The following is a 21,056-nucleotide window of genomic DNA, read 5'->3' on the forward strand; positions in this document are numbered from 1 at the left end:
CATCAGAGAAACAATCCATTTCAGACAGGAGAGCCAGCTCAGAAGGTCCAACTCCATTCAGAGTATCCTTGAAGGATAAGGAACCGGAGTTGGAGACGGTAGAGGAAGGTTTGGTTAGAAGATGATTTGGGTTTAGGACAGGATTAATGGGAGGAGGGACAAGGTTTGATGGAGAAGGGTTGGGTGAAGGAGAAGAGGAAGGGGGGTTGGAAATGGTTAAAGGAGGGTTAGATTTTGGGACAGAAACTTGGGCTCGGGGAAGTCCAAGTTTACATTGGTTACGTTCCAGCAGATCTTCTTCTTCAGTAGAGAATCCAGAGGCTTCTTCAGGGGGTTGTGCTGCTAAGGACCGAGCATCTTCACCTGTGCTAGCTGCCGTGACACCGCAACCGATCTGCACGCCCATCTCTCTCTCTCTCTCTTTTCCCTTCTCTCTCTCTCTCTTTCCAACTCCCAATCTTGGAGGGCTAAAAGACTAGAAGTCCCTGTTTTGGCTACAGTTATTGCATTCTACTAGTTCTAAGGCTCTGCAATGATAATGTTCGCTCTCTGTCATATGCTGCGAAGACACTCTCTCTTTCTCTCTATGTCTACCTCCCTCTCATTCTCTTTTTCTTCCCAGCCACATCCACCACCACCCCACTGCCGACACCACACACACCACCTCCTCCTCCTCTCGCCATCTCCCTCACGGCACCACACCACCACCATCTTACGGGCCCGTGTTTTGGCTGCCCGTAACCACCCCAAACCCGTCACCGCACCACGGCATCACTACGGTTCACCACCTACTCCTCTCGGCACCACCACCACCACCCGAAACCACCCACCTCCTCTCTCTCTCTCTCTCTCTCACGGGTCCTCTCTCCCTCTCACTGTATATATGCATGTACAAATATGTATATTGGTACATATTTAGATATCAGTTATATATATACTACTGTTCAAGATTTTGTTCATTCTTTAATTAGTTGAATAAACAATCCTTTTTTTAAGTAATGAAGTTTGAACATGATTTTGAAGTGTGAAAACGTAATAATATGATTTTTAGATGTAAAAATGGAATGCGTATGAGTTTTACTAAATCACATGTATCTTACTGGAAGAATGAATAAATTGGAAGTTTATGATTTTTTAAAGTTGATTGTATTGTAGTATAGTTGAAAAAGGTATTGATTTTGGAATTGTTTCTCCACAAAAAGTGTTAAAACCAAATTGGCTTGGAATGCGAGGGCGTGCCAGGACAAATCTGTCCAAATTGCTTTTAAGGCCTTCATACCTCAAAACCTTATTTATGTCGAGTGATTGTGCTCGGCCTAAAGGGTAAGGCCTCGTAATGGTTCGTTGGTTTCTTTGTCAGGCTAAGGACTTGAAATATTTTCTACTCGTTGCTAGAACAATGGAAAGAAAGACAATGCAGTAAACACGGATCAAACGAACTCCATTAATCGATTTAATGAGGTTTGGGTATAGGGAAAGTGATGAAAAATTAAGCTATTTTTAGAGTGAATACAAGTAATGCTTGATAGGAATGAAAATGTAAGTGCTTAAGCTGTGAGCTTTGAGGTCGTGGACCACTGCCAAGGCCTCCAAAACTGAGAATTATAAGAGGCACAGGCCTTGGGCTGCTTCAAAATACTCCAATGCATGGCTGCCATGTGGCCTTCTAGCAGAGGTCTAGGTTTGAGCAGCTTCAAAATGGTCCAACGAGGGGCTACTCTCTGAACAAAATGTGCCTTTCACTCCAAGAGAACGGCAAAGGCCTGAGAAACCTCTATTCATTCTGCAAAAAGAATTTCTGTTCCTGTAGCATCCAGGCTTTTGAGCTGCTTCAACACTCAAACTATTGCTTGAGTGGATTCCCTCCGGGCCCACCACTGCTGAAGACCAGCATTCCTATCATTTCATTGGACCTTGCATCTCTCGTGGGCCCTTAAACCTTCTAAACCTGGTTCTTTTCGGAAGAAGAATCGAGAATCAAAAGCTCGGGCAAATCCGGGTGAGCTGCTTGTGAGCAACTTGCTTAGGTCTGTAAGAGTTATGCACTAGTATCTTCATGGGTTGCATGCGTGCCACCTGTTGCGTGCCTTGCATCATTTTAAAAAGCAGGGTCCCACTAGTTTAGACTTTGAGCTGTTTGTGAGCAGCTTCCCCAAACCTGTCTCAGCAAGAATATTCTAGGCCTTTGAGTTGCTTGTGAGCAGTTTTAAGGCCTTTTTTCTTACTTATTCAAGGCTTTAAATGGAGTTCCTAAAACGGTGGGCCCTTTTCGTACTTGGACCTGAACTCATAGGTGAATAATGGGCCTTTGCCCATTGTAAGCCTTCTGAGCTTAAGCCTGGTGAGAAAACCAAGGCCTTTACTGATTTGGGTTTGATCTCGAAGGCCTTACCTTATTGTAGTGACATGCTTTTAGGTTGGGCCTGGACGAGATAAGTTGACTGATTCAGGCCTTGGGCCTTTAACTGATTTGGACCTACTAAAGGGCCTCATCTTTTCTAAGAGTCGGGCCAAGCCTGATTTTTATTGAAGTGACATTTCGGCCCAATACCACCGGTAGCCGACTTTCAAATCCTTCCCAAGCCTGAAATTTTCAACGAGGGCCATCTTTGAACCGACCAATCGGCCTTCTGATTTTTCAGCCAAAAATGGGTGTAAACATTGCCCCCCCACACCTCAACTTCGTTCGAGAAATCGAGGGGTGTGTCGGTTCCATTTTGGCCTCTCTATCGGGCTAATCCTAAAAATGTGGGTGCAACGACAAATTATTCGGTGCTCCTATTACACCTGATCAAATTTTAGATGTTCTTGTAACTCCCAAATTTCAAACCAGCCGCCCCTTTTAAAGAACATTTGTTTTTTCCAGGCACCACCTTTTACAGAAAAACACAGAGAGAGAGAAAGAGAGAGAGAGAGAAAGAGAAGTACACTCTAGGAAAAAGGGGATGATGATTAACCCACATGGGTCCTTCCCATTTCCCGAAAACGAAGGGGTAGTGGGCGGTTATATCTTCTCCTCATTTACTCCCTCTATAACTCTCTTCTTCTTTCTAATTTCCAAAACCCATTTCCATTTTTCTTTCTTCCACGATCGAGAACTGTCCCCCTTCTTCTTCATTCCTCAGGGAAAACAAGAACCCTACTCCTCGGTTCTTTACCCCCACCATGGCTCCCAAAAAGTCTCGGCAGAAGGCAGCAAGTTTGGCGACCCAAGTCATGCAAATAATCGAAGGAGAAGAAACCCCAATCCACACAGAGATCTTGATCCCGCAAACCATAGCAAAATCAGGAATGGCGCTTGGCCCGGCCTTCGATGGTGAGTTTCCCTCTTTTTTCTCTTCGTACTATCCCCTGGCCGAAGACTCCTTACCTTTTGGTTCGGTCAATCCTGACTGGAGCAACTACCATAAACCAAATCCCAATCGATTATGGCCTTGGCCTGACAAGGAGTACCTCTCCTGGTTGGACCAAATGTCCGAGGCCAAGGGCCATCTGTGGAAATCAATTGGTATCCATGATGCCATCATGCTTAGTAGGTCTGCCATAAACATGGACAATGCCCTCTTTTTTGCTGCGGCCCAATTCTGGTCTACCATCACTAACAGCTTCCATTTTAGGGTTGGGATGATGGGGCCGACACTACAAGACATATGCTTCCTTACCGGCCTCCGCGCTCACGGCGTTGAGGCCAACTGCTTTCTAAGTCAAAAGACTCCTGTCTTTGAGTATCCTGCCTCCGAGTTCCTAGCTTATACCCGTTTCATTCCCTTTTTCCATGGAGAAGGGGATGTAACCGAAGAGGAGCATGTAGCTTTTTTGCTCTACTAGCTAAACAAATTTAGTTTTTGTGTTTCCTCGAGTCGGATTACCAAAGATTTCACGGATTTGGCCAAGGCCTTGGCTTCGGGTCACAAGCTAGCCATGGCCCCTTTGATCTTGGCCTATTTGTACAGAGGAATGCATGATCTTTTAGGGAATCGCTATGTGTTCGCTGCTGGTCCATTATGGATTATGGCCTTATGGCTCTGGGCCTACTTTCCTACTTTGGGCCCGAAACCCAATAAAAACCCCGAAAACACATGCTACGGCCTGCACTACCGTGACCTCTCCCCCCGAGAACATACGTTCGAGGCCTGCTTCCATTATTTTTATACCGATTTGGCTTCAATGGGCACGGGTTGGATGCCTTTTGAGAGGGACACAGTCCCTACATGGCTCAAAGCCGATCCATCTGAGTTTGAGGAGGATGATGACCAAAAAGAGATATGGGCTAGCTTCTTAATCTCCTGAGACCTGTTGTTCAGTCTGAGTGCCCAATCAAAAAATGAGAAGTCCGGAGTTGAGTTCTATAATGCTGCTCAATTTGCCCGACAATACGGCTTACTTCAACTCATTCCTCTTCCTCCCTATGCATCACTGAATGTTAACTTCATACTAAGGCCTATCGTTGAACTAAAATCTTTGGAAAAAGTTAAGGATGACTTTGTCAAGGCCAAGGCTGACTTCGAACTCCTCCCTTATTCTGAATTCCCTGAGAAATCCGACGAGTTCGCTGCTTGGCAGAAAGGTTACATCAAACCCCTGTTTTCCAAGCCTGTGAAAGAAATCCTGAAGGAGATAATGCCTCCACCTCCTCCCGAGCCCAAGAAGGGTGGCTCTAAAGCCAAGACTACTTCGGCAACTTCTTCGAAATGGAGGAGTAAGCTTTGACCGCTTTTTCCTTATATAAACTATCGCCATATTTCCTTGTTCTAACAATTTCGATTGATATCGGCCTCGAAGATAAAGAAGTCGAACAACAGGAAAACGTCGCCAAGAAGGCTAAGATGCTCCCTGGATTGGCCTCAAAGGCCGTGCCTGGGAAGGGTCTTCCCCCAAAGGTATCTCAATTTTCAAGCCTTTACTATTGTTAACTTGTGGATTTTGATTTTTATGCCTCTTGATCCTTGTTCAAGCCATCGAGGCAGCTATTGCTGGGCGTACAAGGGGTAGTTCTACCAAGTCCTTGGACAAAGAGGAATCTCCCCCTACGCCCGTACTCGTTTATCCCTTCTTGGCTTTAACCTCTTGTGTTTTTCTCGTCTGGTTCTAACCACTTTTCTCTTCTGAAATTAGGCCACCAAGAGAAGCACTGGTAGCGGGGTCACCAAGCCTACCCTTGCCAAAATCAAAAGGGCACAAGTCACTGTAAAAAGAAAGACCAAAAGGGGTACCTCTACTGAGGAATCGGATTCCAGTACTCTCGTCGTTCATGTAAGGCAATACTCTCCGTAGGTTCTATTTTCAGCCATTGTTAACACTAAACTCCTACTGGCCTCGGCAGGAACTTGACGACCCCGATTCTTCAGAGAAACTTGAGGGCTCTAAAGGGGAAACTCAAGCCACCTCTTCGTCCCACGAAACACAGAAAACTCACTCACTTGCCGAGAAGAAGCCCACTCTTCTTGACCTGGATGATGAATCTTTTGACAAGTTTTTTCAGACCCTGGAAGAGTTAGTGAACCCAACCATTTCAAGAACCTCTGGTAGTGGAATTGGGTCATCAACCCCAGCATCATTCACTCCCGAAGAGATCAATCAAGCTAAGGAAATCCTGAAGGCAGCCCTAAACCTGGGCATCAAATCTGCCTTCCAACCAGACCATTACCCTTCCCTTCAGAAATCGATGAACATCCTGGTCAAATCCCAGGCCTTAGGGAGCAATGCTGAATCTGCCTTACAACTCTTCCTCCGGGATCTTCCAAACCTGAAGAGGTCCTTCATGTCGGCCACCGAGAAGCGTACCCTTGCGACCTCCAAACTCACCAAGATCGATGACCTGCAGCAAGAATTGAAACAGGGGCTTGGGGCGCAGAACGAGCTCAAGGCAGAGATTGAAACGGCCAAGACTAGGCGCAAAGAGCACCTCTCGACCATCCAATCCCTAGACCAACAGTTGATCGAAGCCCGACAGCAATTGGCAGACCATGGACAGCATAAAGCCTCGCTAGCCCAGAGGAGGCAAGAACTTCTCGACGCTGCTCAAGGTCCCTTAGATGCTCTTCAGACTTTGATGGTCGAAAAACCGATAGCCGAGGCCTCAAGGGATCGAGCAGAAATAGTGATCAATGATGCCACTATGGCCTGGACGGGTCTCAAGGCCAACCTGGAAAATGAGCTCTAAACTTCACAAAACATGTAATAATCGTAGCCATGCACCCTTTTAATTTTGCTTACGATAGCCTAGCCTAAAACTCTTTTTGTCAAGCCTGAGGCTAGTCTGTTTTGTTTGTGATGTAGCCTACTATCGCCTAGGTCTTTTTGACTGTGTTTTGGCCTGCGACTCCCTTTCTGCCAGGCTTTTTGTTTGTTTAAACGTGGCTGACAGACTATACCTTCGGCATTTGGTTTTTCTGCTTATGTGCTTATGTCTGTGATGGCCATTTCTCATTAAAATCCCCCATCTCCCATATGGTAGGATAATAATGTTTTAAAAACTTGCCATTAATAGTATGCTTATGGACCTTACCATCCAAGTCCAGAAGGAGATACACGTTACCCCTAAAGACTTGACAGATTTGGTGGGGCCATTCCCATGTCGGAGACCATTTCCCATATTTGGAGGTCTTCGTACCTAAAGGCCACACGGTTTGCCAAACCAAATCTCCCTCTGAGAAGCTTTTCCTTCTGACCCTTTTGTCGTAGGCCTTGGCCACCCGTTGCTTTTGGACCACCATATGGTCGAAGGCTGCTAATCTCACTTCATCCAGGTTTTCCAATTCCATGAGCATGGCCTGGGAATACTCTGCTGGAGTAAGGCCATTGTGGTAGGCCCACCTTGTTGACCTAACGGTGACCTCCATTGGCACTATTGCGTCATGGCCATACACTAACACATAAGGAGTAACGTTAGTGGCCTCCCTCTTGGATGTCCTATAGGCCCACAAGGCCTTGGACAGAAGTTCATGCCGGACTTTTGGGTTCTCCTCAACCATTGTTTCCACTATCCCGATCAAGGTCTTGTTTGTAGATTCCGCTTGTCCGTTTTCTTGAGCATAGTAGGGGGTGGAATAGGATAGGGTAATGTTGTACTGGCTACAAAAGGCCTGGACCTACTTTCCGAAGAAAACCGATCCTCTATCGGCCACCAAGTGTTGGGGAATGCCAAATCGATGAATGATCTTCTCCCTTATGTCCTTGATGACATCTTGTTGGTTCACAGCTTTTAATGGGATGGCCTCGGCCTATTTAGTAAAGTAATCCGTGGCCACTAAAATAAAAGTATGATTTTTAGACGACGGTGGGTGTATCATCCCTATTAGATCCATTGCCCATCCCCTAAAAGGCCATGGCTTAATCACGGCCTGGAAGTTGGCTGCTGGCACGTGTTGAACTTGGCCATGGGCTTGGCAGGCCTGGCATCCTTTAGCATATCGGATGCAATCTTCAAGAATCCTAGGCCAATAATACCCATACCTCCTAATCAACCACCTCATTTTGACACCTGATTGGTGGGCACCACAGACACCTTCGTGTACCTCACCCATCACCCTCAAAGTTTCCACCCCGTCAAGGCATTTAAGGAGTAAGTCGTCCTCTAGACTCTTTTTGTACAGGTCATCTCCTATCAAAAGATAGCTAATGGCCCTTCTCCTAGTCTTCTTTGTTACCTTGGTACACGAGTTTTTGAGGAATGAGATGATGGGATCACGCCAACCACTCTGCCGTAGCTCACCTTCTCGTTCAGTATCCTCGATCGTTGGCCCGAGAGGCTCTACTATAAACGCTGGCAGACCTAAACCTCTCCTTCGAACAGAGGGCAACAATTTCTTCTGGACCGTTACAGCCCTAGACAAGGTGCCTGGAGAAAGTTTCAGGCCTGTTGAGGCCTGAGCTAAACTATTAGCCTCTTCGTTCATTCTCCTTGGTACGTGCCTCACCGTTACATCGTCAAAATCTTGTACGAGTTGTATTGCGGCCATATAGTAAGGTGCCAACTCCTTGCTGTAACACTTGAACGTGCCTGCTAAATGGTTTATTACAAGGCTTAAATCCCCTATTACTTCAATAGTTCCGGCTCCTAATTCTCTCAAAATTTCAAGGCCTATCACCACTGCTTCATACTCAGCCTGATTATTCGTGCACTGAAAATTGAATTGGAAGGACAATTCAATTTTCAGGCCTTCAGGAGAAATTATGATAACCCCACAGCCTGATACTTCTTGCGTTTTGGATCCGTCAAAAAGCAACTTCCAAGGTTTTACAGATACCTCCATCGCGTCCAGGCCAGGGCCGACTTCATTGCTGACCTCCAAACATAGGTGATCAACCAGGAAATCTGCCAAAGCCTGGCCTTTCACCGCTTTTTGAGGAACGTAACAAAAACTAAATTCCATTAAGGCCAAGGACCACTTGCCAATTCGGCCTCTCAAGATAGGCCGAGTTAGCAAGTATTTGATTAAGTCCGTTTTACTCATGATATAAACAGAAATGGGCAGCATGTAGTGCCTCAATTTTATTGCTGAAAAGTACAAGGCAAGACACAATTTTTCGATAGGAGAATTTCATTTTTCACAAAGAGTTAACAATCTACTTAAATAGTAAACCGCCTGCTCCATGCCTTGCTCATTGTCTTGGGCCAGTAAACTTCCAACCGAGTCTTCAGCCGCAGAGATATATAACTTCAATGGCTTATTCTTAATTGGAGGCATCAAGACCGGGGTTTGCGCTAGATACCCTTTGATTGCTTCAAAGGCCTCTTGATGACAGGCCTCCCAAACAAAGTCCTCTCGGTCCTTTATCCTCAGCAATGGAGAAAAGGCCTTGACTTTCCCTGCTAAGTTCGAAATAAACCCCTCAAATAGTTTAGGGATTCGAGGAGCTGCTGTAACTCCTTCTTTGTTGACGCAGATTTCGCTTCCATCAAGGCCTTCGACTTGTTCTTGTCGACCTCGATTCCCCGTTGATGAACTAAAAACCCTAGAAAGTTTCCCGCGGACACCCCAAAGGCACATTTCAAAGGATTCATCTTTAAATCGAACTCTTTCATTCTTTGAAAAGCCTTCCGGATATGTTCCAAATGCTCATCATAGGATTGAGATTTTACTACCACGTCATCAATGTAGACCTCCATGAAATGGCCGATAAAATCATGGAAAATGGCGTTCATTGCCCGTTGATACGTGGCTCCTGCATTTTTCAGGCCGAATGCCATCACAACCCACTCAAATGTCCCCAAAGCACCTGGACATCTAAATGCTGTTTTGGTGGTATCGGCCTCATCGATGAAGATCTGGTTGTAACCCGAATGCTCGTCCATAAAAGACAAAACTTTATGCTTTGCCGTTCCATCTACCATCAAGTCCGCCAATGGCATCGGGTATTCATCTTTTGGCGAAGCAAGGTTCAAATTTCTAAAATCTATGCAAACTCGAATCTTGCCATTCTTTTTTACTACCGGGACATTATTAGAAAGCCAAGTCATGTACTTTGCCGTTCGAATGAAGCCAGTCTTAAGAAGCCTCTCGATCTCCTCTTTGACTTTAAGCTCCACCTCACTTGACATCCTTCTTGGAGGTTGCTTGAACGGCATGAATCCCGGCTGTATTGGCAGCTTGTGTTCAACCAAATCCCGTGGGAGGCCTGGCATCTCATCATAATCCCATGCAAAACAAACCTTGAACTCCGTCAAGAGCCGAATGAACTTTTCTTTTACCTCATCGGGCAAGAGCTGGTTGATTTATACAGGCCTAGGATGCTCGGAATCTCCCAAGTTGATTTCTTGCAAAGGATCCTGAACATCGGCCTTCAAATCGTCCATCTTGGCTGGGGCTGCATCTAAGTCCTCCGATTGTATCACGTTAGGGCCTTTTGCAAGGCCTTCGTCCTCATAGATGAATTCCGCTGCTCCTACTGGCGAGGGTCCTTCTTCTTCACATGATCTATACATTCTTTCCTCCATCAAGTAAGAACTAAACCGTGCAATCATGGCCTGAAGGGCCGTGTCCTCCTCTTGTTCAATCAGTCGTACTGACATTGGAAATGGCTTGAGTTGTGGGAGCAATCGGCCTATGGTTATCTAGGCCGACTAGCTCTTGGAAAAGCCTTCTTAACTCATCTACGGAGGCCTGTGGAGAGAGGGAAACTATTTTGCGGCGGCCATACTTGTCCAGGCCTGCTACCTTCATTAGGCCAACGTCTGGGTCATACAACATTGCTTCTGCATGGTTTGTGGAAGCAAGAAAGGGCCTATGATCTGCCCATACTACCTCGACGTCACCTTGGTTCCAGAACACTACGCATTGATGTAGGGTTGAAGGGATTGCCATGCAGGCGTGGATCCAGTCTCTTCCCAACAGGACATTGTACGACGCCCGAGAATCGACCGCGAAGAAAGGAGTGGTGAGCGTCTTGGATCCAACCGTCAACTTCATGATCAAGATACATTGGCAAGCGGTGACGCCTCTCGTGAAGTCAGTCAAGCTTGCACTGGAAGCGATAAGGTCTTGATCGGTCTTTCCTAACTTGTACATCATGGACTTAGGGATTAGGTTGGCAGCCAAACCATTATCTACAAGCAAACGATTGACCGGTATCCCATCCAAACAGCCTGAGATGTACAAGGGTTTAATGTGGTTGGCCACTTTTGAAGTTGGTTTTTCAAAAATGGCACAAGCGGCCTTTTCGGCCTGCTTCTTCTTAGCCTTCTCTTTCAAGATAATCACCGATGAGACAGCTTCCACAGGCTTGGAAGACTGTCCCAAGATCTGTGCCATCTCCCCTAATTCCTCTACGTCGCCCTCTATGACGAAAATTTGGTGCTCTTTGGCCATCGCCTCTTCTGGCAGAATGAAAACCATGTTGCAAGGCTTCGAAAGGCCTTGAGAGGGCCTAAATTCTTTGGCTAATGGGTTCAAGGCTTGCTTACCCCCCGAGGCCGATCGATCACCCAGCTTTGGAATAGGAGTATTGGCCACCGGCTCAGTCATTTGAAGGATTCTTACTTGGCGTGGAGGCTCAATAGGAGCCTCCTTTACCATTCTCTCATTGGGCTTGCGCTCCCTTCTAAGCCTAGACGTCTCGTCCTCCTCTGAACAAGAAAGACTCCTTTGAACCAGGACCTTCTCCTTGCCCTTTTTACTGCTCACGACGCCTTCTTCCTCGCGAAAATCCACCTCCATGTTACCTTGCTTCAAAGTTTCCAGGTCTTCTAAAGGATCTCCCTTAGGCATATCCTCCAAATCTATTCCTTTTTCTGCCCTCCGGGCAGCCTGCCTAAACCTTTGATAACGCCGCTTCTATGACCTAGACAAAGGCGGCTTTTCTGCAGGAAACTTAGGATGTTCAACTCTGGACCACTCGTTTAGAGGAGTGTTCTTAGGTTTCACGGTCCTAGGCCTCCTCTCTGCCGAGGAAGAGGCCTCAAATTCATAGTCACGCCTCGCTTCATTTCCTTGGCCAGACCGAAGACGTGAGAAGATGGATGGATGCTTGTGCGTTTCTGGTCTTTGATCAGGCCCAAACTCTGGAGGCCTCACCACTATGCTCTTCTGCCGCGGTCTGGATGGCTCGACTGTCTGTCCGCACTCGTTACAAACTAGCGAGCACCTTGGTGTGAAGAACTTCTTGATTTCTGACGCAGGCCTGCTCCATCGGGATGGCCGCTGTTCAGTCTGTCTTATTCGACGAAGCCTTTTGGCATCCTCCTCAAAAGACGGGTCTTCATAAGTAGGCCTTTGTGCTTGCCTAGATGGTTCCCCTAGGCTGATCTTAGGCCTTGAAGAGCTCCTCGGCATGCCCCTCATGTTAAAGGACACCATATTGGTACTCAGGCCTGTCGGGAATGGATTTGCATCCACCCCCATGGCCTTCTTATCTTTTGACTCGAACTTGAACTCTTCACATTTGATCTTATCCTGAATACCATTTCGGAAGACCATGCAGTTATTGGTGGTGTGGCTCCACAAATTATGATATTTGCAATACCCTCTGCCCTTCAAATCCTCCATTGGAGGAAACTTATGGCCTGGATGAAGCTTCACAAGCTTGTCGGCCATGAGCTGATCGAAGATTGCCTCGACTTGCCTGAAGATGATGCAAAGTCTGCCTTTTCCAACCTGCCAGCTTTTAAGAAATAAGGCTTCTTGTTGATCAACTCCGCGACAGCCACTTCTGCTTCATACCCAGGCTCTATCATGGCCACCTCATAATTGGGGTCCCTATAGTAGGTTCCCTTCGAGTCGGCCATGCGGTCTTGCTCCTGCCTTAAGATCCGCTCATATCTTGCTGCTTTGGCTGATAACTCAAAAAGATCCGTGAACTCCGCCTCGTAGAACTTCTTCTTCAATTCGAAGCTTAGGCCATTTAACGCCAAACTCACATACTCCCTCTCGGGCAGGGAGACCTTGCACTTAAATCAAGCCTTCTTGAATCTGGCCAAATAAGTCTCCACTCCTTCGTCTGGTAGCTGGCACAAGCTTGAAAGGTCTGCCATTGTGACCTCTGGCTCCACCCTATAAAATTGTTGGTGGAATGCATCCTCCATTTGTCGCCAGGTCTGAATGGAGTTGGGAGACAAATTTATGTACCGAGTAAAGGCAGTGGCAGTCAAGGAGTTGGGAAACAACCTCAACTTCCACTTGTTCTTAGTCCCCGCCTCCCCACATTGAACTTGGAATCGAGCCACGTGTTCCACCGTCGATTCCTTTGCGTCTTCCCCAGAAAAAGTAAGGAACTCCGGTACTCGAAAACCTTTTGGGAATAGTAGTTGATCAACCTCGTCTGAGTGGGGCTTAGTATAGATAGGCCTCCCCATAGGCCTAAATTCTGGCCCTAACTGCTCCTGGAGCAACGCTATGATCTGGTCTCTGCCGGGTACCTCTTCGAGGGGGGGAGGCCTTGCATACTCCTAGGGTGGCAGCCTGATCTGCACAGCGTTGGCTGGCTGTTATTGGCCGTGCCATGCCCCCCGAGCATCTTGCTGTATGAATCACATGTGGGGCGCCACGTGGGGAGTATGGCCTCCTCCCATTGGATGAGGCCCGCCATTTTGGTTTCCAAAAGTAGGACGTGGAGTGGGGCTTCCCCCCATCATGAAACGCCTATCCAAATTCTCAACAGGCCTTAATGGGTTTTGGCCTGTCGGGTCTTGAGGTTGATGATGCGCTTCGCCGTGGGCCGAACTTCCACTTAAACTAGAAGCCTGGAATCCATGTGGTTGTGGTGAAGTGTAACTCCCGTGGGGTGGACGTTCAGAGAAACCATTAAACACCCCAAAGTGCGGCATCACGGGTGTTTGAGAGGGAAGGTCAGCAAGGCCTTTTACCTTCCTTTCTTCTTTCATCATAGCCACCAAGTCACCCACGGATGCGGACACCGCATTTACGTTGGTTGTGAGCGACCCCATAGAAGCTGCAAGGTGCAGGTTTGAATCTCGAATCTCTGTCATTGCTGAACCAACATATTGAGAAATTTCTTGTGACATCTCGTGGTTGGTCTCCGGCATATAGTTTCGTACACTGCCCATACACTCGTTCAGGTCTTGGGCGCTGAGGAGAGGCTGTTCAAGGCCTCTGCCTAGCTCGTCATGAGTTGGTTGTTGGAGGATTGGGTCCTCCGGAGGATCAGAAGCTGAGACGCCTTTCTGGTTGTCTTTCTTTGCCATGGTCACCCTTTACGATAAGAGGTCCCACCGGGCGTGCCAAATGTTTCTCTACAAAAAGTGTTAAAACCAAATTGGCTTGGAATGCGAGGGCGTGCCAGGACAAGTCTGTCCGAATTGCTTTTTAAGGCCTTCGTGCCTCAAAACCTGACTTCTGTCGAGTGATTGTGCTTGGCCTAAAGGGTAAAGCCTCGTGATGGTTCGTTGGTTGCCTTGTCAGGCTAAGGACTTGAAATATTTTCTACTCGTTGCTAGAACAATGGAAAGAAAGACAATGCAGTAAACACGGATCAAACGAACTCCATTAATCGGTTTAATGAGGTTTGGGTGCAGGGAAAGTGATGAAAAATTAAGCTATTTTTAGAGTGAATACAAGTAATGCTTGATAGGAATGAAAATGTAAATGCTTAAGCTGTGAGCTTTGAGGTCGTGGACCACTGCCAAGGCCTCCAAAACTGAGAATTATAGGAGGCACAGGCCTTGAGCTGCTTCAAAATACTCCAATGCATGGCTGCCATATGGCCTTCTAGCAGAGGTCTAGGCTTGAGCAGCTTCAAAATGGTCCAATGAAAGGCTACTCTCTGAACAAAACGTGTCTTTCACTCCAAGAGAACGGCAAAGGCCTGAGAAACCTCTATTCTTTCTGCAAAAAGAATTTCTGTTCCTGTAGCATCCAGGCCTTTGAGCTGCTTCAACACTCAAACTATTGCTTGAGTGGATTCCCTCCGGGCCCACCACTGCTGAAGACCAACATTCCTATCATTTCATCGGACCTTGCATCTCTCGTGGGCCCTTAAACCTTCTGAACATGGTTCTTTTCGGAAGAAGAATCGAGAATCAAAAGCTCGGGCAAATCTGGGTGAGCTGCTTGTGAGCAGCTTGCTTAGGTCTGTAAGAGTTATGCACTAGTATCTTCATGGGTTGCATGCGTGCCACCTGTTGCGTGCCTTGCATCATTTTAAAAAGCAGGGTCCCACTAGTTCAGACTTTGAGTTGTTTGTGAGTAGCTCCCCCAGACCTGTCTCACCAAGAATATTCTAGGCCTTTGAGCTGCTTGTGAGCAGCTTCTAGGCCTTTGAGCTGCTTGTGAGCAGTTTTAAGGCATTTTTCTTACTTATTCAAGGCTTTAAACGGAGCTGCTAAAACGGTGGGTCCTTTTCGTACTTGGACCTGAACTCATAGGTGAATAGTGGGCCTTTGCCCATTGTAAGCCTTCTGAGCTTAAGCCTGGTGAGAAAACCAAGGCCTTTACTGATTTGGGTTTGATCTCGAAGGCCTTACCTTATTGTAGTGACATGCTTTTAGGTTGGGCCTGGACGAGATAATTAAGTTGACTGATTTAGGCCTTGGGCCTTTAACTGATTTGGACCTACTGAAGGGCCTCATCTTTTCTAAGAGTTGGGCCAAGCCTGATTTTTATTGAAGTGACATTTCGGCCCAATACCACCGGTAGCCGACTTTCAAATCCTTCCCAAGCCTGAAATTTTCAGCGAGGGCCATCTTTGAACCGACCAATCGGCATTCTGATTTTTCGGTCAAAAATGGGTGTAAACAAGAATTAAAAAGATGAAAAAGATATAATTGATATAAGTTATATTTTTAAAAAGTAAAAATAACATTTTTAGAATAATTATGTTATTTATAAGATGTGAACATAATTTTTGGGAAAAATCGTGTGAGTTGATAAGAAATGATGATTATTGGTGAAAGTTATGGAGTTATTAATTATTTTTTAAATACGGGTTGTGAAGCCACGAGGCTCCGAACCATCGCTGGAATTTTTTTAAGCACGACAAATACGCCACTACACTAGAGCGAGGTTTTAAGTTAGAAGCGTCCGATTCATTTAAGATATTAACTATAGTTGAATTTATGACCCGAACTGGCCGGTCCCAGTGCAACTAGACCTGGATAACAGGTCGTGTCGGGTCGTGTTCGGATCGTGTTCGTGTCGTGTCAGCCGTGTTCGTGTCGTGTCAGCCGGGTTCGTGTCACAAATCACCCAACCGAACCCGACCCATTTGGAATTCGTGTTTCTCGAGTCGTGTCATTTTCGTGTTTCATGTCAGAAATGCTCAATCCTAACCCGTTAACTACATGTACGGTTCGTGTCATGTTATCGTGTCCGTTGCCCAACTCTATATAGAATTACAGATATACCATATTATATATATATATATATATATATATATATATATATATATATATATATATATATATATATATATATATATACAGTTATTTTCAAATAAGGAGGTTCTTATTTTAGTTAAAATAAGGACCTCCCCATTTCTCCCATTTTCCGATTGAATTTCGATGATCCGAACCGCTCAATGTGTTTAGAACGTGATTTTAAGGGTACCCACAAGAAATCGGCAAAAAAAATGATCGGGAAGGGCTTGATTTGAACAGTTTTTATTTGAACCGTTTGATAAAAACATAACAAAAACTGCTCGGATGAAGCCCTTCCCATTTTTTTTTTTGCTAATTTCTCGCGGGTACCCTTAAAATCACGTTCTGAATACATTGAGCGGCTCAGATCATCAAAATTTGATCGGGAAAGGGAGGTCCTTATTTTATTAAAATAAGGTGGTCCTTAGGAGAAGGGGACTCTATATATATATGTATATATGTTCATGTTAATGGGTGACATAGATTAGTAACCGTGTTGGTCGTGTCAATTTCATGTCTCTCGTGTTCAACCCGAACCCGTCCCATTTAGAATTCGTGTTCTCGAGTCGTGTCATTTTCGTGTTTCGTGTCAGAAATGTTCAACCCTAACCCGCTAACTTCGTGTCTGGTTCGTGTCGTGTTATCATGTTGCCCAGCTCTAAGTGCAACCCATTAAATCTCCCTGTATTGTGTTGCTTTGGATTTACGCTTCAGAGGTGAGTAATTACAAATATACTATGTTTACATAATTATGGTTTAGAATGTTGCATACGTGGTTATCTATACTACTTCTTTTAAATGTACGAAAATGTTTTCTCCTTTTTCTTTTCCAAAAATGCCCCCAGTACTTGCAACTAATATCAGTCCTATCTATACTTCTTGCCCACCGTCACAACCCAACCCAACCCAACAACTCCTTATCAAAGGGTGAGATGTTTGTTTATTTTTATAACCTCGCTCCATCTCTGGAACGCCCCAACCCAAACGACTTATACTCTCTCCATCTCTCGAACGCTCCATCGGCCATCAACTAGAAACATCATGTCTTCCTCTGGCTCTCCCTCCATCTTCTTCTTCTCCGGCCTTCATCGTGGTTCCATCTTCCTCCATGTTCTCCTTCGGCCTTCAATCCTTTTATAGACTGTTACTAAGATCCTATTCTCTCCGCATTCATTGAAGACGAGCCCGGTGTCCGTTTACAGACGTCTTCATGTCTAGCCCTTCATCCATTTCTCATTCATACAGAAGACCTGCCTGGACTTCCAAGTTCTCTACTTCCAACAATATTTGCATAGTAAGTTGCATTTTCCCCACCCTCTCTTCCCCATCTTCATCGATTGTAAACATGTGCATCAAGTATAGGTATCTTTGCTTTCAACATCAAATTGATATTCCTTAAAACAAAATTGAATTGTTGATGTCATGCACACCACTTGTTCGATGGAATTACCCAACATTGTGTGTTGTTTGTTGTCTTTGGGATAGTGCCGACTGTCGAGCAAGCCAGACTCCGTTGCCCCAAATTTATACCAAGTACTACAACCCTTGACATGGATGATTTTGTCTCACAAATTAAAAGTTTAATTTGGGCCAAAGAGGTTGGCATGGTGGACAAGGTTTCCCGATGTTCGCGTTCGAATCTCGCTACTGCAAGTTGCTACTGTACTGTACTGTTTTCTGTTTTATTGTAACAAAAAAAAGTGAAATAATGAAAATAAGTTGTTTGTGTACTGCAATTAATTAAAGCCGAGGAAAAACTACGTCCACACTGACCCCACATGAAAAATTGTTAGCATGGGGTGATGAGTTGAAAGGGTGGATGGGATAACACTACAAAAAAAGGTCCGGATGGAAAAACATGCAAAAAATTGGACAGGCTCAGAATTTCCCGCTAGAACAACCTATTGCAAAAGCCCGTTGTTCCCAAAACAACCTATTGCACTCCCCCATATTTAGCCCGAGAATTGAACAGCCCAAGTACCAGCCAAAGCTGTTTCCCATCGGCCCATACCCTCAACATCAAAACATACATATATATAAAGGTCATCCAAAAGAAAAGGCAAACATACATGTAAGGCTCAATTTGGATGGCAGAACTCTTGAGAAGAAATGATAATGTGACGCCATACTTTAATGATTTCGATGTTTGGAATTGACGGCAACAGAAACTTGATGCCATACTTTCAGGATTCCCACGTTTGGAAGGGACAGGAATAGGATTGTGATTCCTGTTGTGATTCCTGTTGACACTTTCGACCAGGAATCATATTATATACCAGATTGAGTGAGAATCTGATCCATCCCTTTCCCTATGGCTCCATTTAGTTGCCAGGAATGTTGTACAAGAAAGTTATTCTCAGAAAAAATGAAGTAAAAGAAAATGAAATCTATTTTCCTATGAATGTTCATTTGACAAAAGAATTTTGTAGAAAAACTAAAGTTTAGTTGTTCATTTGTCTGGAAAAGACACTTCTGAGAAACTTCTTTATTTTACTTCCCATGGTTAGTTTTAAATAAAAGTAACTTTGAGAGATAAATAATGAGCTACCATATTTCAATTTTTTTTTTTGAAAGGCAAAAAAGGAATTTATTAATCTTTGAAAACAAATTACAAAGATTAAAAAGATCTTAAACATAAGGTATCAAGCCGGAGAAGAGCTAACCCACAAAGAGGCAACAACAAACTCCAACAATTATGTGTTGCAAGGATCTGAAGGGATAAAATAACAACCCGTGGTTGGCAAGAAGTCAACAATGACAAAATACCACCACTCCCAAAAAAGAAACACCTCACACCTCCCTAAAAAAAACTCCTCAAAACAGAAAATATTAACACATACAGAAAATATATTTTATCCAATACAAAGCCTTAATATGAAGTAGAAAAAATTTTAATACACTAACTGGAATTCCAAGATGAAGAATTCACAGAACTATATTCATGGGCACGATGCCAAAATGTTCTGGCAGCATTTTTTTGGTATTGGCACCATTCTCTTTTTTTCTTACCCGCCAATTATTTTGGTACTATAATTGACAAATCTTTTTTCGTGACGCAAAATCCTATACTTTTGGTCAGATTACTTTTGCAAGAAAGTAAATCTTGCATGAAAACTCAAAAACATCCATCTCACTACTTTCCTAGCATCTGAACACTACAAAAGTTATGGAAAGTTGGTTTTCCCATTCTTTCATGTCCTTTGCTGGCAACTAAACGGGGCCTATGGAATTCTTAGATTCCCGTCTCAATCAAGAAAAAAAAAAAGAAGGAAATGTTGTCTTTGATAAATTTCTAAAATAATTTATTCCTGTGTAAAATTGCTGAATTAACCCAAACACCGGAACAAAATTACTTTAGGTATTGTATTTCTATTAATTTAATTTCTACTAATCATATTTCCATTCCTGCTCAAGAAAATTTCTAGGAATTTGATTTCTTTTTTTTTTTTTTTGTTAATCAATAAAAGAGATCATTTTACATAAGATATGAAGTACATAGTACACACTAGGGACACTATATTAATTATAAGAGTCCACGAGATAATCAAGTCCAACAACTCAACCAATACAAGAAATAAGCTCATTATAGGGTAGAAACAAAGAAATAAATGAAAAGTTCTCTAAGGGAAGAACATTCACACGCAAGTGGGGAGACTCAAACTTCTGACCTCCTAGTGACATGCAAGAGTCTTGGCCAACTGAGTTAAGCCCAATTGGTTAGGAATTTGACTCCTGTCATTCAAACATAGTTCTATTCCTACATAAGATTCCAGTCATCCAAACATAGTCAAAATTCCGGTCAACCATGCATGAGATGACTGTGGAGGGAATAGGTCCATGATCACCCAATAATTTCCCCAAATCTTAGGACTGGATATCTGCTCACCAGTTGCACCCTGCAGTCGCCGTCTACCATCCAAAACCAAAAGTCCAAGTATTGCTAGAAATTGGATCCGAGTCCTAGCCTGTTTTTGGCCTATAAAAGGTGAACCACCCCCGCCCCTTAATTTGTACCATTCAAATTGGTAGCACTTCTGTTTTCCTTGGGGGTTAAAAAAAATGGGTCTAAGAAAGCTTTTTGTTGGTGTGCAAGTCCTTTTGATCATCTCCATCATTCTCTTGGCTTTCGAGGTGGCTGCCAGGGAACTTCTCCAACAATATCCGAGCCCTCTAAATCCTTGTAAGTTTACCATGTTTATTTACTTTAGTTTTTGTACAGCCGACTGTTCGGATCATTTTTACGTGTACCTAGGGATGACAAATGAACCGAGCTTTTCGTTTAATTGTTAATTTACTTGAATTAAACATTTTTAAGCTTTTGTTTTTGTTCAAACAGATGATCATAAGATGGAGAGGGAGCTCGCTGGTTCGGGCACTTTGGATAAACCATGGCCCACCAATGTTTAAATTCAGTGATTTTATCTCACGAATAGAAGACGAAGAGGTTGGCGTGCTTGCTGTAGAAGATGACCTGATTTTCGAATTTGTATCTCTTTACTGCAAACTATTCCTTTTCTTTTTTGAAATTACTCTCCTATATTGATTAAAAAGTATGAATAACGTTGTTTGTATATTGTTGAGAATTGTCGGGAAGTTTTTTTTTTTTTTTGAACAGCAAAATTTTTTTATTAATCAAATGTAAATGGTTACAATGATTAAACGGGACAAGAGAGAGACATCACGACAAGAGGATGACATCCCAACTATGTTGGCACCCCATCCCATGACGATCATATGCCACTCGAGACCCAAGAGCGATTACAAGTTGGCAAGAAAACCAACCAAAATCATATGTCGGGAAGTATGGTTTAGTCCAATTCCACCATTGGGGTTGATAGTACTTCAACAGATTGTGATGTTACTCTATTTAATTTTTTTTAACAGCGAAAGAGAATTTTATTAATCTCGAAAAATAAGAACAGAGATTAAAAGTGTGGCAAGGTGCCAACCAAATATCGCTCCTCAATATTAATGTAGGTCCCGAGACAAAAGCGGCGCTACATTATACAAAGGGTGGCCATATGTATTAGAAAAGTGAATTGACAATAAGCTTTTGCTTAAAACATATATATAGTCCAAGACCGGTCTACCAAAATAAGGTTATAAGTGCCAATGGGAGGTTTGGATTTACAGTATTTCACGAGTTGAGATTTGGGTAGAATTCTTTAATGAAATAGCGTTTGTCTCAACGGGTTTATCACCAAGTTTTCTTAATGACCATCCTTAGAAGAAATTTTAGAGCCGT

General features: G+C 44.1%; 3 protein-coding genes and 2 long non-coding RNA genes across 5 annotated transcripts; 2 read left to right on the forward strand and 3 right to left on the reverse strand.

Moving 5' to 3' along the window:
* Nucleotides 1–6,404: 6,404 nt before the first annotated feature.
* On the reverse strand, nt 6,405–6,974 carry LOC131317076 (uncharacterized). The gene has a single exon (XM_058346658.1). The coding sequence runs from the start codon at nt 6,972–6,974 to the stop codon at nt 6,405–6,407; it is 570 nt and encodes a 189-aa protein (XP_058202641.1).
* Nucleotides 6,975–7,091: 117 nt separating this feature from the next.
* On the reverse strand, nt 7,092–8,690 carry LOC131317077 (uncharacterized). Its single transcript, XM_058346659.1, has 3 exons — nt 8,600–8,690; nt 7,311–8,500; nt 7,092–7,223 (listed from the first exon to the last, which is right to left on the reverse strand). Exons 1-3 carry the CDS (start codon nt 8,688–8,690, stop codon nt 7,092–7,094), a joined length of 1,413 nt encoding a protein of 470 aa, XP_058202642.1.
* Nucleotides 8,691–12,016: 3,326 nt separating this feature from the next.
* On the reverse strand, nt 12,017–12,793 carry LOC131317078 (uncharacterized). The gene is made up of 2 exons (XM_058346660.1): nt 12,401–12,793; nt 12,017–12,319 (listed from the first exon to the last, which is right to left on the reverse strand). The coding sequence occupies exons 1-2, from the start codon at nt 12,791–12,793 to the stop codon at nt 12,017–12,019; spliced, it is 696 nt and encodes a 231-aa protein (XP_058202643.1).
* A 4,020-nt stretch (nt 12,794–16,813) lies between these two features.
* Nucleotides 16,814–17,238, forward strand: LOC131318143 (uncharacterized). Its single transcript, XR_009197515.1, has 2 exons — nt 16,814–16,954; nt 16,991–17,238. It is a non-coding gene; the product is annotated as an uncharacterized LOC131318143 (long non-coding RNA).
* Nucleotides 17,239–19,525: 2,287 nt separating this feature from the next.
* LOC131318139 (uncharacterized) lies at nt 19,526–20,382 on the forward strand. Its single transcript, XR_009197511.1, has 2 exons — nt 19,526–19,991; nt 20,148–20,382. It is a non-coding gene; the product is annotated as an uncharacterized LOC131318139 (long non-coding RNA).
* The last annotated feature ends 674 nt before the right edge of the window (nt 20,383–21,056 follow it).

The sequence above is a fragment of the Rhododendron vialii genome, chromosome 2a (assembly GCF_030253575.1).
Source record: "Rhododendron vialii isolate Sample 1 chromosome 2a, ASM3025357v1".
NCBI lineage: Eukaryota > Viridiplantae > Streptophyta > Magnoliopsida > Ericales > Ericaceae > Rhododendron > Rhododendron vialii.